Source organism: Lampris incognitus, chromosome 2 (genome assembly GCF_029633865.1).
Source record: "Lampris incognitus isolate fLamInc1 chromosome 2, fLamInc1.hap2, whole genome shotgun sequence".
Classification (NCBI taxonomy): domain Eukaryota; kingdom Metazoa; phylum Chordata; class Actinopteri; order Lampriformes; family Lampridae; genus Lampris; species Lampris incognitus.
The window spans coordinates 101,033,320-101,053,072 of record NC_079212.1 but is presented as its reverse complement, the minus strand read 5'-3'; the positions used below and the strand labels follow the sequence as shown (position 1 = coordinate 101,053,072).

Genomic DNA, 19,753 nt, shown 5'->3' with positions numbered 1-19,753 from the left:
TGTTGCTTTGAAGTTTGAGGTTACAAAATGGCAATTTAGATATTTTTTTTCCTTTAATTTATTTCTGATTTTTCCCTTTTTCTCCCAATTTAGTGGCCAATCATTCCCTATTTTAGTTCAAACACCCACCCTAGAACTGTATGCGTTCGCCTACTGCATCTCTCCAGCCGGCAGTCTCGAAGGAGACGCCTCGCAATTGCTGCTTCATTGAGTCTGGCCATAGTCGGATCTGACGAGACCAAGGCGCGAACCCCGGTCCCCAGTGGGCAACTGCATCGACACAAAGCCGATGCTTAGACCGCTACACCACCGCGGACCCGCAATTTAGATATTTTAAATTCAGATTAATTATTCAAATGGTAAAACAAAGTACAAGAGTACAGAAATGATTCTATGTGGGGGGCTCTCACTATCAACTCGTTTCACAGCATTGTGATAGAGCATTTTATGGGAAAGTGCTACATAAATAAAGTTTACATAATATGAATTGATTATCTTCCTGTAGGTGTGTTCTGCTGTGGTCCAGCTTCAGTCATTGCCATTAAAAACGGAGATACCCACCTGAAATATGATGTTCCATTTGTGTTTGCTGAGGTTAATGCTGACTGCATTGACTGGCTGGTCAGTATGCCTTACTGTCTCCCTTCAGTACATGATGATCCTATGTCTTACCGGAGCATTGAAAAGTGGGTTGGGTGGTTAGAGAGGCTGGAGGTCCTTGCTTTATTCCTCCTGATAACAATTTGAAATTTTCTGCTGAAGTGTCCTTGACCCAAGCACTGGAATCTCTTATCAGCCCAAGGGACACTGATGTCATGCCGATCCTGCTTTCGAAGTTTTACCATGGAGGGGCCAAGCACAAAGAAGTTTTGACCTTTCCTGTTTCTTGTATTGATGGTTTTGCACAATAAGAGAAACAGTTTAATGATTTGACAAACAGGGCAGCTATTAGAAAGGATATGTTAATAAATAACAGCAAAGTTTAACTTTGATATATTTCCAATTTACAGCAATTAGTTCTACAAAGCCAGTCTTCTTGCTCAATCATCTTTTGTCAAATGGATATCTATTTTATTCTTTTTATTTATTTTGTCAATTATTATAAATATATATTTTCATTCTTGTCTGTTTATTAGTCAATTTCCCCTCGGGGATAAATAAAGTATTCTGATTCTGATTCTGATTAATGTTACATTTAGGTATTCTGATGAGATATTGCTGCAACTCTGTACTATGTATAGCACACATAATATTCGTTTTTGCTGTTTTTATCCACATCTTCGTCTCTTTCACCACATCTGCTTTCTTGTATTACATTTGTTTGGCATATTCATATAATAAATGCTGTCATTTGGTAAAATTTCAGTTCAGCAGCACGACTATGTTTGTGTGTTTAGATCACAGCTAATGGCTCAAAGGAGACACTTTGGTCAGACACCAAGAGAATCGGTCAGCATATTTCCACTAAATCCGTCGGTTCAAGTATGAGGAGAACCATCACTGACAGCTACAAACACAGAGAGGGTGAGTTGTAGAATTTTTTTTGTTTGTTTTTTTTTTTCATCAATCGCAGCGACGAGGACCATCTAGTCATCCTGTAGGGGTCGATTTCTGTGGGTGAAGAAAGCTGGTTAGTCCAATCCGCGCCCTGAATGTTCTTTGGCAGTGCGGGCATGGGATAGTGGGAGTAGCTGGGGGGTTGCCGGCACGGTCTTACCTGGCCTGCCTGCGGCTCTCTGCTGCAGCAATCCTGGCGGCCTCACATGTGTTTTCACCATTTCAGACAGTTGTAGAATACACACACACACACACTCTCTCTCTCTCTCTCTCTCTCTCTCTCTCTCTCTCTCTCTCTCTCTCTCTCTCTCTCTCTCTCTCTCTCTCTCTCTCTCTCTCTACTCACTCACACACACAGATTTACATAACCATATCTATCACCAGAGGCCTATACCCCATGCAAGCACTGAGTAAGTGCATGGAACAAATCAACCACTGGATGTCTCAGATTTTCATTCAATTAAACAAAGATAAAACCAAGGAGCCAAGGAAGAACGATCAAAAGTCAGCACTCGACTACAATCGGTAATGTTAAAATCCACGAACCAAGCCAGAAATCTTGGTGTAGTCATAAACTCAGACCTGAATCTGGATAGCCACATTAAGATCATTACAAAGTCAACCTAATATCACCTGAAGAATATATCAAGAATTAAAGGCTTTATGTCTCAGCTGGATTTGGAAAAACTTGTCCATGCATTTATCTTCAGTCGACTTGACTGCTGTAACAGCGTCTTTGCAGGTCTTAAAAAATCGATCGAACAGATTCAGAATGCTGCTGCTCAAAGACCAAAAAAGTGGCTCACGTCACTCCCACCCTGAGGTCTTTACACTGGCTTCCTGTCCATCAAAGAATCGATTTGATTGATTTGAAATTGAATTGATTTTAAAACTCTGCTCTTGGTTTGTAAAGCACTGAAGGGTTTAGGGCCAAAATATACATTTCTGATATTCTGCTACATTATGAACCACCAAGACCTCTCAAATCATCTTGGACAGGTGTGCTTTCTGTCCCCAAAGTCAAAACTAAACATGGAGAGGAAGCTTTCAGTTTTTATGCACCACATATCTGGAACAAATTCCAAGAAAACTGCAGGTCTGCTTCAACTCTGTTCTTTTAAATCAAGGCTGACGACTTTCCTGTTTGCCGCTGCCTAAGATCAAATAAAACTTGAAGCTTTTCATTATCATCCTACACTGCACTGTAACTTTTACTCTGATTTTATGTTTTTAAATGTCTTTTTATTGCCTTAAGTTGTTTTTAATGCCTTTTATGTTTTATGTAAAGCACTTTGAATTGCCTTGATAAATTTTCTTTGCCTTGCCTTGCCTTATTTACTCATACTCAATATATAACATTTAGACTTCCTCAATACTACCATGTAACTCTGTGAGAGTCCTGGATCCACAGAGCCACTGCTTGATGAGAGAGAGAGAGCAAGAATGGTCAAAGAGAAAGATTGCATCCTTTTCTCTGTACGGTCGCCACCTTTAGGAACAACGAGTGAGAGGGCTACCTTTAAACATGCCATCACAAGGGAGTACTCCAGAGAAGGGCATGTGAGAAAGGAAGTGACAGAGGCAGAGGGAGGAGTGAGGGAGGAGATGAACGAAGTTGAAGGGCCCGCTGACGGTGTCATCCCGCCCAGAGAAGTGTCAATGCGGATTAAGGAGGTATGTTAAAACATCGACTTAACCCTGCAGCATCTCCGCTATGACTATTCTGCAGCCTGGTGCCAGTGTTAGAAAACATTTGAAATGAAAGTTTACCAACTTTTACCTCACCTACTGCATTTGAATTGTGTCTCATTCAGAGCATGTAGAGATTCCAGCCTCTACAATACTGAATTTGATGAAGAGGGAAAGAGAATCAATAATTTATAGAAATAGCTTATTTAGTTTTAGCTTGCCGTGTCTTATTCCAACCATGGGTAATAGATTTTATTGTATGGTGTAGAACTGATATTGTATTTTTTGGTATTTTATTGCAATGCTTCCAGAAACGCTTTGAAGGGAATCTCAGGGGCCTTGAACTTAAATATTGTGGTGGGTGGCAGGCATCAGGCATTCCCCTGTATTGGCCCTCCTGGCCTCTAGGGGGCAGTGGGGCCACGGTGCACTGGAGCTACCAGGGTGGGCTGGAAGACTTCGTCCATTTCTGGTAGGCTCCGTCTTTTGCCATCCCAGGTTTTCCAAGTGCCAACGGGTCTGCTCAATAGCCGCTCCAGTCTCTGGATTTCGCTTTCCATTCTTCAGCAAATCACACTTCTGACACCAATGTGGCGATCTGGCGTGGAGTTGAGAGGCAGGGATCTCTTTTCAATGGCAGCTACCGTGTCCCATACACCACATGACCCTGGGAGTGCTCTTATTTGCCTCCAAAATGGCTGCCAAACAATGGTCCCCCAGATCAGTCAGTCAGTAAAATGGTCGTCTACTTAGTCTGAGTCGAACCCCCAAACAAACAACCACAATAACCAAAACATGAACACAGCATCACTGAAACAACAATTTGAACATGAACGTTAACAGTCCCAGAATCCCTTGCGCTCCCCCAGCGCAGAATTGCCTACAGTCAGAGTGAACGCCCTCTCTGGTCGCTATAATATTGTTCAAACGGTACAAACACATTAGCTGCGTTTCTGTTACGTCCCTGTAAGGGGGAATAGAAAGAAACAAAACACGGACACGATGTTGCTGCAGTCAAGCCCGACGTTGTAATGGCCGAACGCAGGCAGCACGTTATTCCCCGACAGGTCTAAACAAGGCATTAGCAATCGACAACAGATCAGTAGCTTACAGGCTAACGACTTAACCTGGCGACATAAGGAAACACTGCAAAACGTAACTTCAAGTGTATTTTCCCAAAACATTATGGAATGTAAATTAGAATTAGACTGTGCATTTAAACACATATGTTATATCTTTTAACCCCCATCTTTTTTACCCTCTTTTACCTGGAAAGTCGGAGCAACGGATTACAGATAAACTGATCTGCAGATCAGTGCATTTTTTAACTCAGCGATTTTAACTTATTTTTTTTATACTCTGCACATCTAGTGGCTAGTGGATGTTTTTTTAACATAATTTTTACCATTTAGTGCATTAAGAATTATGTTATATTCTTTGGTAGAATAACCACACGACGTATTGCTTAATGAACTTTACTAAAAGAATTGCAAGGCAGACCGTTAGCTTCCAACATGCTCCGACAGGTTCTCAGCAGCAACTCACAACAACATTCAAAGAGTCAACCTAACCTACTGTTACTAGTGACCTAAGAATACAGCGCCCCCTATCGTTTGGCATTATAGAACTCAATGTAATATAGGGTAACTAGATTACTGAACACAACAAATTACAGCATTTTAATAACCATTACATTTCCATCCCAAGTACCAGGAACTTTAGTTGCAGGAAGGTTACTGGAGCATCAAATCTCACACCACCCGTCTCAGTGATAGTTTTTTTTTCCACAGGCAGTCAGGTTGCTGAACAGCTGACATACCCATATGCAACTTACATTGTTGCATTATCATGTACTGTATATTGTGTCTACAATATATGAATTCATTTTGTATATAGTCTGTTTTTTTTTTTGGGGGGATAGTGTGGCCTTGTGTCCTTTGTCCTTGTGACCCTGTGTCCCTTGTGTTAAGCCAGAGAGAGCCAGAGCACACGAATTTCATTGTATAATAAATACATATGATGATATTGTTGAACTTGAACTACTTTTCAAGGAACTAAATGGTTCCGTTGACCCAATGTTGTGTGCATTTCCGCTGCGATCTAAAGACCCGCAAAGAATAGACAAATTAGTTCACTCACATGTTAAAAAGCGACGGCTGTTTTACACGTCATATTTGTGCATGACTATACAATAATGATGACTCCATATACAGTGAAGGACAGGCATAATTAATTGTGCGACCCTGCAGCAGTAAGCATGATGTCATGCTGCTGTTGATCATGATTTACTGCTTTGCAAATGAGGTCATTGAGTCAGTGATGGAAAAGAGACGAGCAGTAGTAGTGAAAATGCCCAAAATGCTAGACTTAAAGGTAAGTAAAATGGATTTTACGAGCTATCCATCCATCCATCTGTCATTTGAATTTTTCTGTAACTCCATGCTGATGTGTCGAAACACAATGAACAAAAAAAAACAAACAACTGGTTTTCAGCTGCAGATGTTTTTTAAAAATGGCGGTTGAAGTAAAATGCTGCGAGTACTCGACCAATCAGAAATGTTCAGCGCTGCAAGCCCCACCCCCAAAAGTTCCTGTACTTTTGGGGAAAGTACTACCCCCCCCCCAAGCAGGGACTTTTGGGGGGGTAAAATATTGTCTCTGGAACTTAATTTAGACCTTGGTCCCTATGGTCAAAACGCACTGAGTTCCTCAAAAGGTTCCTAGTTCCTGGGGAAAGTTCCTGTGGTGGAAACACAGCTAGTGTTAGTGGCTGTGTATTAAAGCAATAATACTCTTGAGAGAGCCTCTTTGCTATGGGCATAGGTATGACAGTGATGCAGCTAGGCACGAGTTGAATGCCCTTATGTGTTGTATCTCTTTGAGTTGTAATTGCATAATTTATGATTGATATATGATTGGGTAAGACATATGTAAGGGAGGACTGGTCAACTAGACCCCTTGCTGTTAAGGCCCCTAGACTTTAAAATGTTTTCCCCAAAGAGCTCAGACATTTTTTTGTTTTGTTTTTTTTGTACCTGCCTTCTCACTATGATGTGTCACTAGTGTTTTTTCTTGTCCCTTCTCCTGCATATGTGAATGGTGTGATGTGAGTCTCCCCTGTGTGTGTAACCCACATGATTACATGTACCCTGTGACGTATGTAAGTTCCACGAGTAGCCTCTAGGAGGCACACGAGCTACAGAGTTTAAACCATACAAACAACCGTCAACAATAGAGAAGAGAAATACGGATATTTAGAAATACGGACAACTTTGACTATGGATACTTGAATTATTGATATTTGAACTACGGATATTTGAGCTACAGGACATTTGAACTACGACAAAAAAGATCCCTCCCACGAAGCTTCCTTGGTGAGCCGCTAGCCAAAGCTAAAAAGTAAACAGCTTTCTGTGTTCCATGTAATCATAGCCATTTACGTAGGATATCTTGATTTTATCCAAAGACAGATGATCTCCTGTTGAAGGAAGAAGGAAGACTCTTTTCTCTTGTGTTTTGTACGCTCCTGGCTGGCTCGCTAATTAACCAATCTCCTGGCTGATTATATGAAGGTGGCATAGAAAAGCATGGAAGAGAATTCTTACAAAGGCCCAATATCAATAGTGACTGTATCTTGCTGTTCCAGCATGTTGCCCTAAGTCATCAGGAAGAGATTTCAGCCAATCATGTTAAGTTGCATGGACGCCATCCTGTCACCATTCCACCAGGAAGAAAAGTGTCTGTCTTTGGAGATGTCAGAGTGAAGAAACATTTCCCACGTTCCCTTTTCGTGGTCGAATCCCCTGAAACCGTTTCCTTACCTGGTGGAGTGTTCGTTGAAAATTCCTTGATAGAAACTCCACTTCGATCTTTAAACAAGATTCCTGTCATTCTCAGAAATGTGACTGATCGTAGTGTCACACTGCATCCAAGGCAGGTGATAGCTGAAATGATGGTAGCACAGTATGTGATGCCGTCTGAATCCCAAAATATGACTGTGCCTGACATCCCTCAGTCTCAGAGTAACACCACCAACTTTGATTTGGAAGATTCCCCCATTCCAGAAGAGTGGAAAAAACGGATCACACACCAGCTGAACAGCATGCCAGAGGTGTTTGCTGTTGATGACTTGTCTCATGGTCATACGACTGCAGTAAAACATCGCATCTGACTCCAGGATGAGGCCCCTTTTAGAGAGCAACCCAGACCCATTCATCCCTCTGACAGAGAAGCTGTCAAACAACACCTAAGAGAGCTGCTAGACGCTGGAATTATTCGCGAGTCAGAGTCTCCATTTGCTTCCCCCATTGTAGTTGTCAAGAAGAAGAATGGTGCAATAAGACTCTGCATAGATTTCAGGAAGCTGAACATGAGAACGATCAAAGATGCCTATGCTCTCCCCAACATCGAAGACACCTTCTCTGCTTTTAGTGGAGCCAAATGGTTTTCTGTCATGGATCTGAAGTCAGGCTACTATCAAGTAGAAGTTGCAGAGGAAGATAAGCACAAGACCGCTTTTGTCTGCCCTCTAGGCTTCTATGAGTTTAATCGTATGCCCCAAGGTGTGACAAATGCACCAAGCACCTTTCAGAGACTAATGGAGAAATGTGTTGGAGACCTGCATCTCAATGAAGTACTAGTATTTCTGGATGACCTGATTGTCTTCTCTGACACACTAGAAGAGCACGAGGCCAGATTGATGAAGTGTTGAACCGGCTCAAAGACTATGGCCTAAAGTTGTCCCCTGAAAATGCCATTTTTTCCAGACTTCTGTTAAATACCTTGGCCATGTTGTAGATGCCAATGGAGTCCACACAGATCCAAGCAAAGTCTCTGCTTTGAGAGAATGGCCTCAACCCACCAACAGAAAAGAGCTCAAATGCTTCCTAGGATTTGCTGGATATTACCGACGTTTTGTGGAAGGGTACTCTAAAATAGCAAAGCCATTGAATGCTCTAACTGCTGGCTATGTTGCTCCAAGGAACCGAGGGAAGATTTACAAGAAGGACAGGGTCAAGACTTCCATCAATCCCACCTTACCTTTTGGAAATGAGTGGACTGAAGAGTGTGACGTTGCTTTTAGAACTCTCATAGATAAACTGACTTCGGCCCCTGTTCTTGCCTTCGCCAATCCCAATCTTCCTTACGTCCTGCATACTGATGCCAGCCGCGATGGTCTCGGTGCTGCGCTCTATCAGGAACACGATGGGAAGCTGAGGGTTGTAGCTTATGCCAGCAGAGGACTATCCAGAAGTGAACAAAACTATCCTGCCCACAAGCAAGAGTACCTCGCCTTGAAATGGGCCATCTGTGAGAAATTCCATGATTACCTCTATGGAACAGAATTTCAGGTTTTAACAGACAATAACCCCCTAACTTATGTGTTGACCACAGCAAAGCTTGATGCAGCAGGACATCGCTGGTTAGCCGCTCTGTCAACCTACAGATTCACCATAAAGTATAGGGCTGGGATCAGCAATCAAGATGCCGATGGGTTGTCCAGAAGACCTCAGAGTCCGTCAGAAGAAGATGAGGAGTTCAAGCAGGAGAAAGCGAGGATAGAAGAGCTGAAGCAAAGGGTTTTGGATGGAGAAAGCAAAACTGTTTCTGGTGACATGCTGTCTGCTTTATGTCAACGCCACTCTGTGACCACTTTGGCTGACTATTTGCAGCCAGAACTCCCCATTCTTGCTGAATCCTTGGCTTTAGATGCTTCTGCCATCCCTGATGACTTTGTGTTCTCTGGACAAGGCACCCTCCCTGGAATGACTCATAATGACTGGTATCAGTCTCAAAGACAGGATCCATCTATCAGACGTGTGATCAGTTTCATTCAAGGAAACCGAAAACCCACTTTTCAAGAGATGTCCTCTGAACTGTCAGAAGTCAAGCTGCTCCTTAGAGAATGGAATAGACTAGAGCTTATAGATGGAGTACTGTTCAGGAAATGTCTTGATCGTGGGAATCAGATCTATCAGCTGGTGCTGCCTAGTAGCCACAGAGAAAGAGCATTGCAAGGCCTTCATGATGAAGTCGGTCATCTTGGCGCTCAGCGTGTCCTTCATCTTGTTCGTTCCAGATTTTTCTGGCCAAAGATGTTTCAGTCTGTTGAACAGAAGTGTAGGACTTGTGAAAGATGCGTGAGGCGGAAAGCCAATTCCCAGCATGCTGCTCATATGGAGAATATACAGACCAGTTATCCCCTTGAACTGGTGTGTATGGATTACCTCTGTATTGAGCCTGATAGTAAGGACACTAGAAACATCCTCGTCATCACGGATCACTTCACCAAGTTTGCCGCTGCCATCCCCACGAAAGACCAAAAGGCGAATACGGTTGCCAAAACACTGTGGGAAAACTTCATTGTACAGTATGGTTTTCCAAGTCGCCTTCTCAGTGACCAGGGGAGAGATTTTGAATCCCACACCATCAAGGAGTTGTGCTGTCTGATTGCAACCGAAAAGATCAGAACCACGCCATACCATCCACGTGGAAACCCTGTCGAGAGATTTAACAGGACCCTTCTCAGCATGCTTGGGACACTAGAAGACAAGGATAAATATCATTGGAGGGACTTTGTCAAACCGCTAGTCCATGCATACAATTGCACGAAAAATGACACCACAGGCTACTCTCCATATGAATTGTTGTTTGGTAGACAGCCAAGACTACCCATTGATCTGGTTCTAGGCCTTACACCAGACCAAATTGGATTCAAGTCGCATTCGGAGTATGTTAAACATCTTCGACAGCGCCTCCAAGACAGCTATGCACTTGCTTCTGAAAGCTCTAAGAAGATGGGAGAGAAGAATAAAGCCAGGTTTGATAAAAAGATCAGAGCCGCAGAACTTGTTCCCGGAGATAGAGTCCTGGTGAAGAATGTCAATTTAAGAGGAAAACATAAACTTGTGGACAGATGGGAAAAGGAAGTCCATACTGTGGTGAAGAGGATGGGAGATGGCCCAGTGTATGTCGTCAAGCAGGAACAGGGTGAAGGTCCACACCGTACCCTTCACAGAGACCTTCTTCTGCCCTGCGGCTTTCTACCTGTTACAGATAAAGTCTCAGAACCTGAAACAAACTTACCAACAAGGAGGCTGAGACGCAGGGAAGCAGTCTCGCAGCAGACCAGGCACGACAATATTGTTGACCCAGATATGCCCAGCAGTGACGAGGATGAGGATTGCTATCCACAGATCTCCACAAGGTTTCCCCAAAGCACTAGGACAACCAGGCCACCCCTCTAGCACGTGCCACAGAACTGTTGAACCCAGTCGGGTTGAATCCAAGTCCGTCGGAGTTCTCCCAATCTGATAGTCCACTCCTTAGTGAAGTACCCCATACCCCTGATTCTGTTCACAATCAGTTACTTGAAAAGAAACCAATTGGGCGTGAGACAGAAGTGGTCACAGATGAATTCTCTCAACCTGTTCGAAGACACTTACCTGAGGGAGACCCTGCATCATCTACTACTGTTGTACCTCAATTTGGACCTATTGAAGGACATTCACCTGAAAACAACCCACTTGAACCCGAGAGTGCACCGCCCACTGGTGTGACAGGCCAGGCTGACCTGTCTGACGGAAACCCGTCTGAGAGCGAACCGATCAGAAGATCTATCAGAGAAAGACATCCCCCTGAGAGACTCTGTTATGGTGAACTAGGAAGGCCTTTAGTCCTAGCCATGGCCTCATTTTCGAAAGTTTGGGCAGAAATGTCCCTGATTCTTCTAGAGTGCCCTCTGCAAGACCATACAGTGTTTAGACGCATGCAGAGACTGATGCGGTTTAGAGGGGGAGAATGTAACCCACATGATTACATGTACCCTGTGACGTATGTAAGTTCCACGAGTAGCCTCTAGGAGGCACACTAGCTACAGAGTTTAAACCATACAAACAACCGTCAACAATAGAGAAGAGAAATACGGATATTTAGAAATACGGACAACTTTGACTATGGATACTTGAATTATTGATATTTGAACTACGGATATTTGAGCTACAGGACATTTGAACTACGACAAAAAGATCCCTCCCACGAAGCTTCCTTGGTGAGCCGCTAGCCAAAGCTAAAAAGTAAACAGCTTTCTGTGTTCCATGTAATCATAGCCATTTACGTAGGATATCTTGATTTTATCCAAAGACAGATGATCTCCTGTTGAAGGAAGAAGGAAGACTCTTTTCTCTTGTGTTTTGTACGCTGCTGGAATCCTGGTGAGATAAGAGTTTAAAATCTTGAAATCTAAAGACTGACAATTTTCCATTGGTTGCTAAGCTAAGCTAACCCAGCTAAAACGTATATCTATGATCCTTAGCAGTTCCCATATGATTCAGAGCTTTAAAACCAGTCAGGACACCCGGTCCATAGGGTTTATTTGATGTAGGACTGTTAGACATTTTAATATAATAATATGCTTGTTGTTAAAAAAAACTGTAAGCTCCAGTTGCCACTAGCCACCGAGCCAACTCGGGCTACATGGCATCCATGGAACCCATAGCAGCCAGCTAGACGTGAATTCACGTTGATAGTGCCGCAGCCTGGCTGCGATGACATTGTTTTTAACTGTTCTTACAGCAATAGGCTGTTGTCATTCAGCCGCGTATTAGTTATATGTAGGAAATGATTTAATTCTGAGAATTGACTCTAGATTTGGGTATTTTTATTTTGTTTGTAATTGTTTGATAGAGATTGCAATTAATAAGGAATCTGTACAATTTTGTGCAGACTGGTTTTTTTTAGTACCCCGAACAACCCCCCTTGCTACACCTTTTGGAACCCTTGGATACCCCCTTTGGATTGCCCCCATCATCGCCCTGGATTTGGATTCATCATCATCGCCTCTACATTAACTTGCCCCTGTGATTGTGGTAGGATCTGGACATTGCACCTTGCACAGATTGGAAGAATGAATCATTCCCCCTTTTCTTTTCTTTATTATTTTCTTTGAGTGCACTCATACTTTATTTTGGATTATTTTCTTTAATTTGTTAGTGTAGAATATGGCTGCATAAGTAATATATTAGAAGGGTATAAAATAGAATATAGATAGATATAGACAATAAATAGAATATTAGGAAGAACTTTTAAAAAGTATAATAGAGTAAAAAAAATATATATATATATAAAACACATCTAATTTAGTATTGATATTGAAATAACTTTACTTTGAACTGTTGAAATAAATTGGGTTTTTTTATTGTAAACTATACCCACGAGTGTGTGTGTTGTCTTTGGGGTTAGTACTAGAATCTGGTCTAGAAAAAAACCTACACCAATCTCCACTGAACTTAGACATTAGACTGTAAACTGTCCCTGCGCAAGCATAGGCCCATTCCCCTGTCGTGCAGGTTACATGTGCATGTGTAGTCTGTCCTCCTGTCAGGTCTACATGATGGTCATGTGGCTCAGGTCCTTGGCTGTTTCAGTGGCATCTGGACACTGCTTGTCATCCTCCTCATCACATTCTTCATATATTTCCATTATAATTCTGTTATCCTCTTTCAATGTTGTATTCTGTAAATTGTGTAAACACAACATGCATTGCATGTTGTCCGTCTTGTGAGCGAGACCCCTCCTCTGTGCTCTCCCTGAGTACTTCCTATTTTTTCTCCCTGTTAAAGGGTTTTTTAGGGAGTTGTTCTTTATCCGATGCAAGGGTCTAAGGACAGAATGTTGTATTACTTTAAAGCCCACTGAGGCAAATTTGTAATTTGCGATAATGTAATTTGCTATACAAATAAAATTGACTTCTTGTAACCATTTCATAATTCTTATGCCTTTCTGTACATATGACTTATTTTACCATTTCATTTACTTTTATGTCACTATTATTAAAGAAACTTTTTTGCTTTATCAAGTCCTGTGTAACTGTTATTTTTGTTATGTTCCTGCAGGTTTCCAAGCCAATGAATGGGAAAGACATTAATCTGAATCTGGTGCTACATAGCATGGATCAAATGGCCAGGCCTCTGTTCATCAATATTAGCATCCAGGCCATGAGGTACACAGGCACACCAGCTGAGCACATACTGACAGAAGTGAGGGAAAAAATGCTACAGCCTGGGCAAAGTAAGTCAAATCAAGTCAATTTTATTTTTATATCCCATTATTATAAATTGGCCTCGGGAGGCTTTACAGCAATACAACATCCTGTCCTTAGACCCTCGCATCGGATAAAAAACAACTCCCTAAAAAGGTGCACTTTGATGCTGTCATACATTTAGATAGTTGTACAAGGTTTTGAATCCCGAGGGATCAGGGTCACCTTGTGTCCATAGCATTTCAATGCGTATGCCGGCGGGGGTCAGAGTATTTATGAAAGGTCTCTGGAAGGACAGCTACAAGTCTGTGGAGACAATATCCTCCATACAGAAATTTCCTTAACCAGAGCACACAAACTGTGTGTCAGTCAATCTCCACTTTGTTATCACAAGACAGGTTTCTTCATAAGAATGAAAATAATAACATGGTACTTGATCTCGGTCAGAAGTTAAGGCGGTTTACAGAGCACTTCAGCAGGGAAAATACTTTCTAACATGTATCTGGAGAATTGGTCTTCTGATTGAAGAATTACCCCTCAACTGTATTGAAGAAACAAAATATTTCTAGCATCATCACACTATTTAAACCACCCCAGCAGTCTGGAGATTGCAGAGAAAAGCATACTGTTGTAACATATTGATGTGTATTATAGCCCTTTCTGCTCTCTAAATCCTTCTGTTCTTAACCTCTCACCACTCTCTCACCTCCAGATCTGTCCATCCCTATCCTGATTCCCTTCTCAATGTACGGCAAACACATGGTATACTGTGATAGTTTGAAGGTGTCGGCCATAGCCACTGATAAAATGGATCCAAAACAAGTCTACCTGACAGAGTCTAACATAGTTGTGCAGGACCCTCCCCTGTCCATCACAGTAAGTACAATATTATCTGAGTGTAACTCATTCTGTTCTTGAGCATGTGTTATGCTAACCACAGTGAAAGTCCTCCATTCTGCATCTGTCCTGCATTAGTACTACAGACTGTTACCATAGCCATTATTACACAATTATCTCTCATTTTTTTATCAATCCCATCCAGGAATCTTTAAAACCTATTTGGATATTTTTCTGTTAGCTCTCTTTTTTTCATTCACAACACAAAAGACAGAAAGAAAGAGAGAGAGAGAGAAAGAGAGAGCGAGTGAATGAGGAAGGGGAGGGATGAGTGTGTGAGAGACGGCCCAGTGGCCTGTCCAGGATGTCTCCCGGCCTGCTGCCCAATGCCTGCTGGAATAGGCTCCAGCATCCCTGCGACCCTGAGAGCAGAATAAGTGGTTCGGAAAATGGATGGATGGATGGATGATGTGTGGAGAAGAGAATATCCTGATCAGCTAACCTTCTCATGTTACTCTAGTACTTGTCAGACATTCTCCAGAATTTATTACTATTTGGTCTCTGCTACTTTAGTATCTACAATTACACATTCCTGGTATGATAGCATAATAATTTCGGACCAGGCTTCGGTTTCACTTATTTTGAATATCCCCAACTCTCTGCATTACTCCCCAGGATGGCGTCTTCAGTCATTCTGGCTTAGGGACCCAGAATTCATGAATTTTATTGGAGCATAAACTGATTATTATTTTTAATATAATAAGAACCAGCCGTCTGCTACTATACGGTGGGAGGCTTGTAAAGCCTTTTTAAGAGGCCAGATGATAAGCTTCACAAGTTGTAAGCAGAAATCCTTTAGATTGGAAGTGCAAAAACTTGAAAAAAGAATAAAGGAAACTGAGACAGATTTTTTTCCAAAATCCCTCCCAACAATTATTTGTAGAACTAAATGAGCTAAGAGCTAAATATAACGTTCTATCTATAAATAAGGCAGCTAAAAGCTTGATGAAATTGAGGCAGTCTTATTATGAGCAGGGTAAAAAAGCCAGTAAGCTCCTAGCCTGGTGTATTAAACAGCTGGAAGCTGGAAGGGCAATGAACTCACTTCAAGCAGATAAGGGCGTGGTGACCACGGATCCCCAAGAAATTAATGAGGCTTTCTTGCATTTCTATCATAATTTATATATTTCAGACTATTCAGCCCTAGCTCTGCAAAAATAAAAGGAATTTCTGGATTTGTTAGACTTCACACCCCTAAATGAAGAATCCCTGGCCTGTCTAGAGCTCAACCCAAAAGCTGAAGAATTGTCTGAGGCTATATGTAGTATGATGGGAGGGAAAACCCCTGGACCAGATCGGATCTGAATTGAAATATATAAAACTTTCCAGACAAAATTAATACTTCCTCTACTTGATATGTTCCAAGAATCTTTTGATAACAGATCCCTTCCTCCCTTTCTCAATATGGCAGCAATTACTCTGCTGTTCAAAGCAGGGAAAACACTGACCCTTTGCAGATCTTATAGGCTTATTTTGCTTCTTAGTAATGATACCAAAATTCTTTGTAAGGTACTGGCTAGAAGACTAGAAGTACGCTTGCCAAAAATGGTTCATTCTGATTAGAACGGATTTGTCCAGGGAAGGCAAGGCTTTCACAATTTTTGAAGAGTATTTAATATAGTTTTTGAAAAATCTGATAGCACGGATAATGCTATTCTGTCATTGGATGCCAAGAAGGCCTTTGAAAGAGTGGAGTGGCAGTATTTATTTGATGTCCTACTAAGGTTTGGTATAGGGGGAAAATTTCTTAGTTGGCTCTTAGTCGGCTCCTTTACACTAACCCACAGGCTGTAATTTTAATTTATGGGCTTTCTTCGACACCCTTTAAACTTCATCGGGGAAGAAGATAGGGTTGTCCCCTTTCTCCCCTGTTGTTCACCCTTGCCATTGGACCACTTGCCATGGCAAGTGGCAAAAATACCAATATGATGGGAATAAAGATAGGAGATATAGAACATCATATAGCCCTGTATGCAGACAATAAAATGTTGTTCTGCTCCAACTTGAAACAGACTCTACCTAATTTACTTGACCTGATGAGCTCTTTTGGCAACTTTGCAGGTGACAAAATAAATAACAGCAAATCTAAAATATTATTTATGAACGAAAATGAGAGGTATAACCCTCCAACTCATATGCCTTTTATGGTCTCAGTAAGTGGTCTCACCTATTTGGGTTTTAAGATCTCCCCAGTAATTGATAAAATTATCCCAACCAATTACAACCCTCTCACAAATAAGGTTATTCAGCTTATAAATAAATGGACAAAATTGCCTATATCTATGATTGGACGTATCAACATTTTAAAATTGTTAATTTTCCCTGTTTCTGTACCTTTTTCAATCTATTCCATTTTCTCCCCTACCTTCTCTGTTTCATTCATTAAAAAAAGTTTTTTCAAACTTCATCTGGAACAACAAGTGTCCTAGGTTCAGGCTTTTCCTGTTATATTTATTGTATGATAGAGGTGGATTAAATTTACCAAATCTGGTATGGTACTGTTGGGCAGCTCAAATTAGACCAGGAATATTTTACTTTATGAAGGATCACCCCCCAACTTGGGTCTCAGTGGAATTCCGATTAATGAATATTCCTTTAAACTTATATTTGTACTCAGCAGATAAGGGCAAGCTAATCAAACAGACTAAAAATCCTTTTCTTAAAAATACATTAATGACTTGTCATAGTGCTCTTACATATTTGAGAGAGACTACACAATTGTCTCAGTTTACTCCAATCTTTGGTAAAGATGATTTCCAACCAGGAAGAGCGGACCCAGAATTTAAGACTAAGCTCAGGGTGTAGCTAAGGTATCTGACCTCTATAATGGCAATGATTTCATGTCATTTGAAGAACTTAAGGCCACATATGGAATCCTTCAAATCACTTTTTTTTTAAATATCTTCAATTGCGGAGTTTTATATTGGCCAAGCAGTATAATAGTTTGAAATACCCCCCATCCACCCTTAGAAGATCTTATTCTGATTTTTTTAGATTCTAGGGGACAGGTGTCCTTATTATACAATCCATTTGTCAGTAAGAGCAAAGAGTCTTCACACAATATATTACAAGCGTGGAGAACTGATTTGCAAGAGAATTTAACTGAGGAAGAATGGTCAAAAGCATGCTCTTTAGTTCAAACCCAGTCTGCAAACACACATTAGATAGATAGATAGATAGATAGATAGATAGATAGATAGATAGATAGATAGATAGATAGATAGATAGATAGATAGATAGATAGATAGATAGATAGATAGATAGATAGATAGATAGATAGATAGATAGATAGATAGATAGATAGATAGATAGATAGATAGATAGATAGATTTATTAGCCACACAACCAAGGCCGGTGGAATTTGTTTTTGGTACACTTTACATTTTACGCTCTGCAGCACAATACATACATGGACAACAACAGACACTCCACATATTATCACGAACAATACAGTTACACAGTAACAGAAATGAACACATCAGGCATAACAGGTGAATGGTGGTATTTATGCAAATGGTGTGTGAGGAGGAATTCAGAGTCCTTATGTCTAGGGGAAAAAAATGTCTAAATTACTGCAGTACAAATGGATAAGTACATTACTCCAACTAAGTTGCATCACTTTAACCCTAATATTTCCGACACTTGTATTAAATGTAATCACCAGAAAGGATCTTTGTTCCATTGCTTGTGGGAATGCCCTCAGATAATCTGTTTTTGGGAGAAGGTGCTGGATCTGTCCAGTCAGATCACTGGTAAAGAGGTGCCTCTTAGTCCTAAATTATGTATATATTTAATATTTACCCAGATGGTTTTGTGGCCTCTAAAAATGTAAGATTCCGACTCAACGTCTGCTTCTTGAAAGCTAAACAGTGTATAGCCTGCTCATGGATGAAATAAACAACCTGTGTAATTTCACAATGGCTGAAAGGAATGACTTTTTACATTGGTTTAGAAAAGATAAGTTGCATCACAAAGAACAAGCTCGACAAGTGTTGGGGCATTTGGAACATGTTCTGTAACTTCCTGGAGAATCATAATATTGAAGTAGATGGATGCAATGTTGAACTGTATTGAACTGATTGCCATTTAGGGCTATATCCCCCCCCTTTTTTTCTGTCTTTGTTTCCTTTTTCTTTTTTTTTTAACAACAATAAATATTTGAGTTTGTTCATTGTTGTTTATTCATCATCATCTCTGCTGTATTTTTGTGCACATATGTACCTTGTTCTGTGTTCCTTTTTCTAAAACAAAATAATTCAACAAAGACAAAAAAAAAACAAGTAGGTGAAGAAATATAACTCTAAATACTAATGCTCTAAATAAATCCAACAATACTGTAAAATCTGTGTTTAAAATGTGTATTTCAGGTCCTGGGCCAGGCCACACAGTACCGAGAGTTAACAGTGGATGTGACCTTTCTTAATCCGCTCAGCGAGACTCTGAAAAATTGCACCATCACAGTATCCGGCAGCGGTCTGATCAAACGTGTCATCGAAGGACGGTTAGTTTGTGTGTGTGTGTGTGTGTGTGTGTGTGTGTGTGTGTGTGTGTGTGTGTGTGTGTGTGTGTGTGTGTGTGTGTGTGTGTGTGTGTGAGTGAGTGAGTGAGTGAGTGAGTGAGTGAGTGAGTGAGTGAGTGAGTGAGTGCATGTATACTGTATACATGTATGTATGTCTGTGTATGTGTGAACATGTACATGTGCACTAACTGTGTGTGAGCCAGCATGTGTGTGTGTTTATATACGTATGTTATGATGTGTATGTATATATGTTTGTGTGTGTGTGTGTGTGTGTGTGTGTGTCCAGGATAGGAGCGCTGCGGCAAGGCCAAAATGTGCGGTTCAGGATCCTCTTCGCCCCCTACAAAGCCGGGTTGAAGACCCTATTGGCAAACTTTGACTGCCCCACCTTCAGAGACATCAAGAGTAGCTGCACCATTGACGTTAAACCACACCGTCCCTTTTACTACTGAGCCAAAGCCATGAAAGTTTCTTCAGTCAAAGTCTATCATTTATTTGATCTACTGAGCTGCATGCTTGATTATAAGAAGCCACTTCCAATATCATAGTTTTTCCAATCTTATTACCTCCAATTTATCCTGTAATGAGTCCTTAGTCTCACACTCCCTTACAGGATGAGCTCACACAAACACAAAAGATCAAAATTTTGATTTGTGAGCCAGATGACATTTTCACTTGGCTGTACAAATCAAGGAGCCGATCAAAATGACAACCTGTAAAGTCCACATAACTCCTGCTATCTGTGAGTTATATAGGTAAGGCAAATATCATTAATAATGTTTGGTAAGACAAAGATATTGAGCTTATAACTCCTTATGGTACAGATGTAATCTTACCCTGAGTGTCGAGCTCAAAGCTCTGAACATGTTCAGTCCATTTACAGACATATATACCAGTGGCGGCTGGTGCTTACAATTTTTGGGGGGCCCCCAAATTTTTTTTAGCACCAGCCGCCACTGATATATACATAATGTAGCCCCACTGCTGCTTCCAACCTCTGAGTAATAATAGTCAGTAAGGTTTCCCAGGGCAAAAAACAACCAGGATTTTAA

General features: G+C 41.1%; 1 protein-coding gene across 1 annotated transcript in view; it reads left to right on the top strand.

Moving 5' to 3' along the window:
* Positions 1-19,388, top strand: part of tgm8 (transglutaminase 8) — a 40,088-nt gene extending 20,700 nt beyond the window's left edge. Inside the window, exons 9-18 of the mRNA XM_056300894.1 lie at positions 506-621; positions 1,398-1,524; positions 3,053-3,231; positions 3,558-3,718; positions 5,217-5,247; positions 7,665-7,676; positions 13,140-13,314; positions 13,998-14,161; positions 18,550-18,683; positions 18,988-19,388. Coding sequence (XP_056156869.1) covers positions 506-621; positions 1,398-1,524; positions 3,053-3,231; positions 3,558-3,718; positions 5,217-5,247; positions 7,665-7,676; positions 13,140-13,314; positions 13,998-14,161; positions 18,550-18,683; positions 18,988-19,153 — 1,265 coding nt within the window. The 3' untranslated portion in view covers positions 19,154-19,388. The remainder of the gene's footprint in view (positions 1-505; positions 622-1,397; positions 1,525-3,052; positions 3,232-3,557; positions 3,719-5,216; positions 5,248-7,664; positions 7,677-13,139; positions 13,315-13,997; positions 14,162-18,549; positions 18,684-18,987) is intronic.
* Positions 19,389-19,753: the final 365 nt, after the last annotated feature.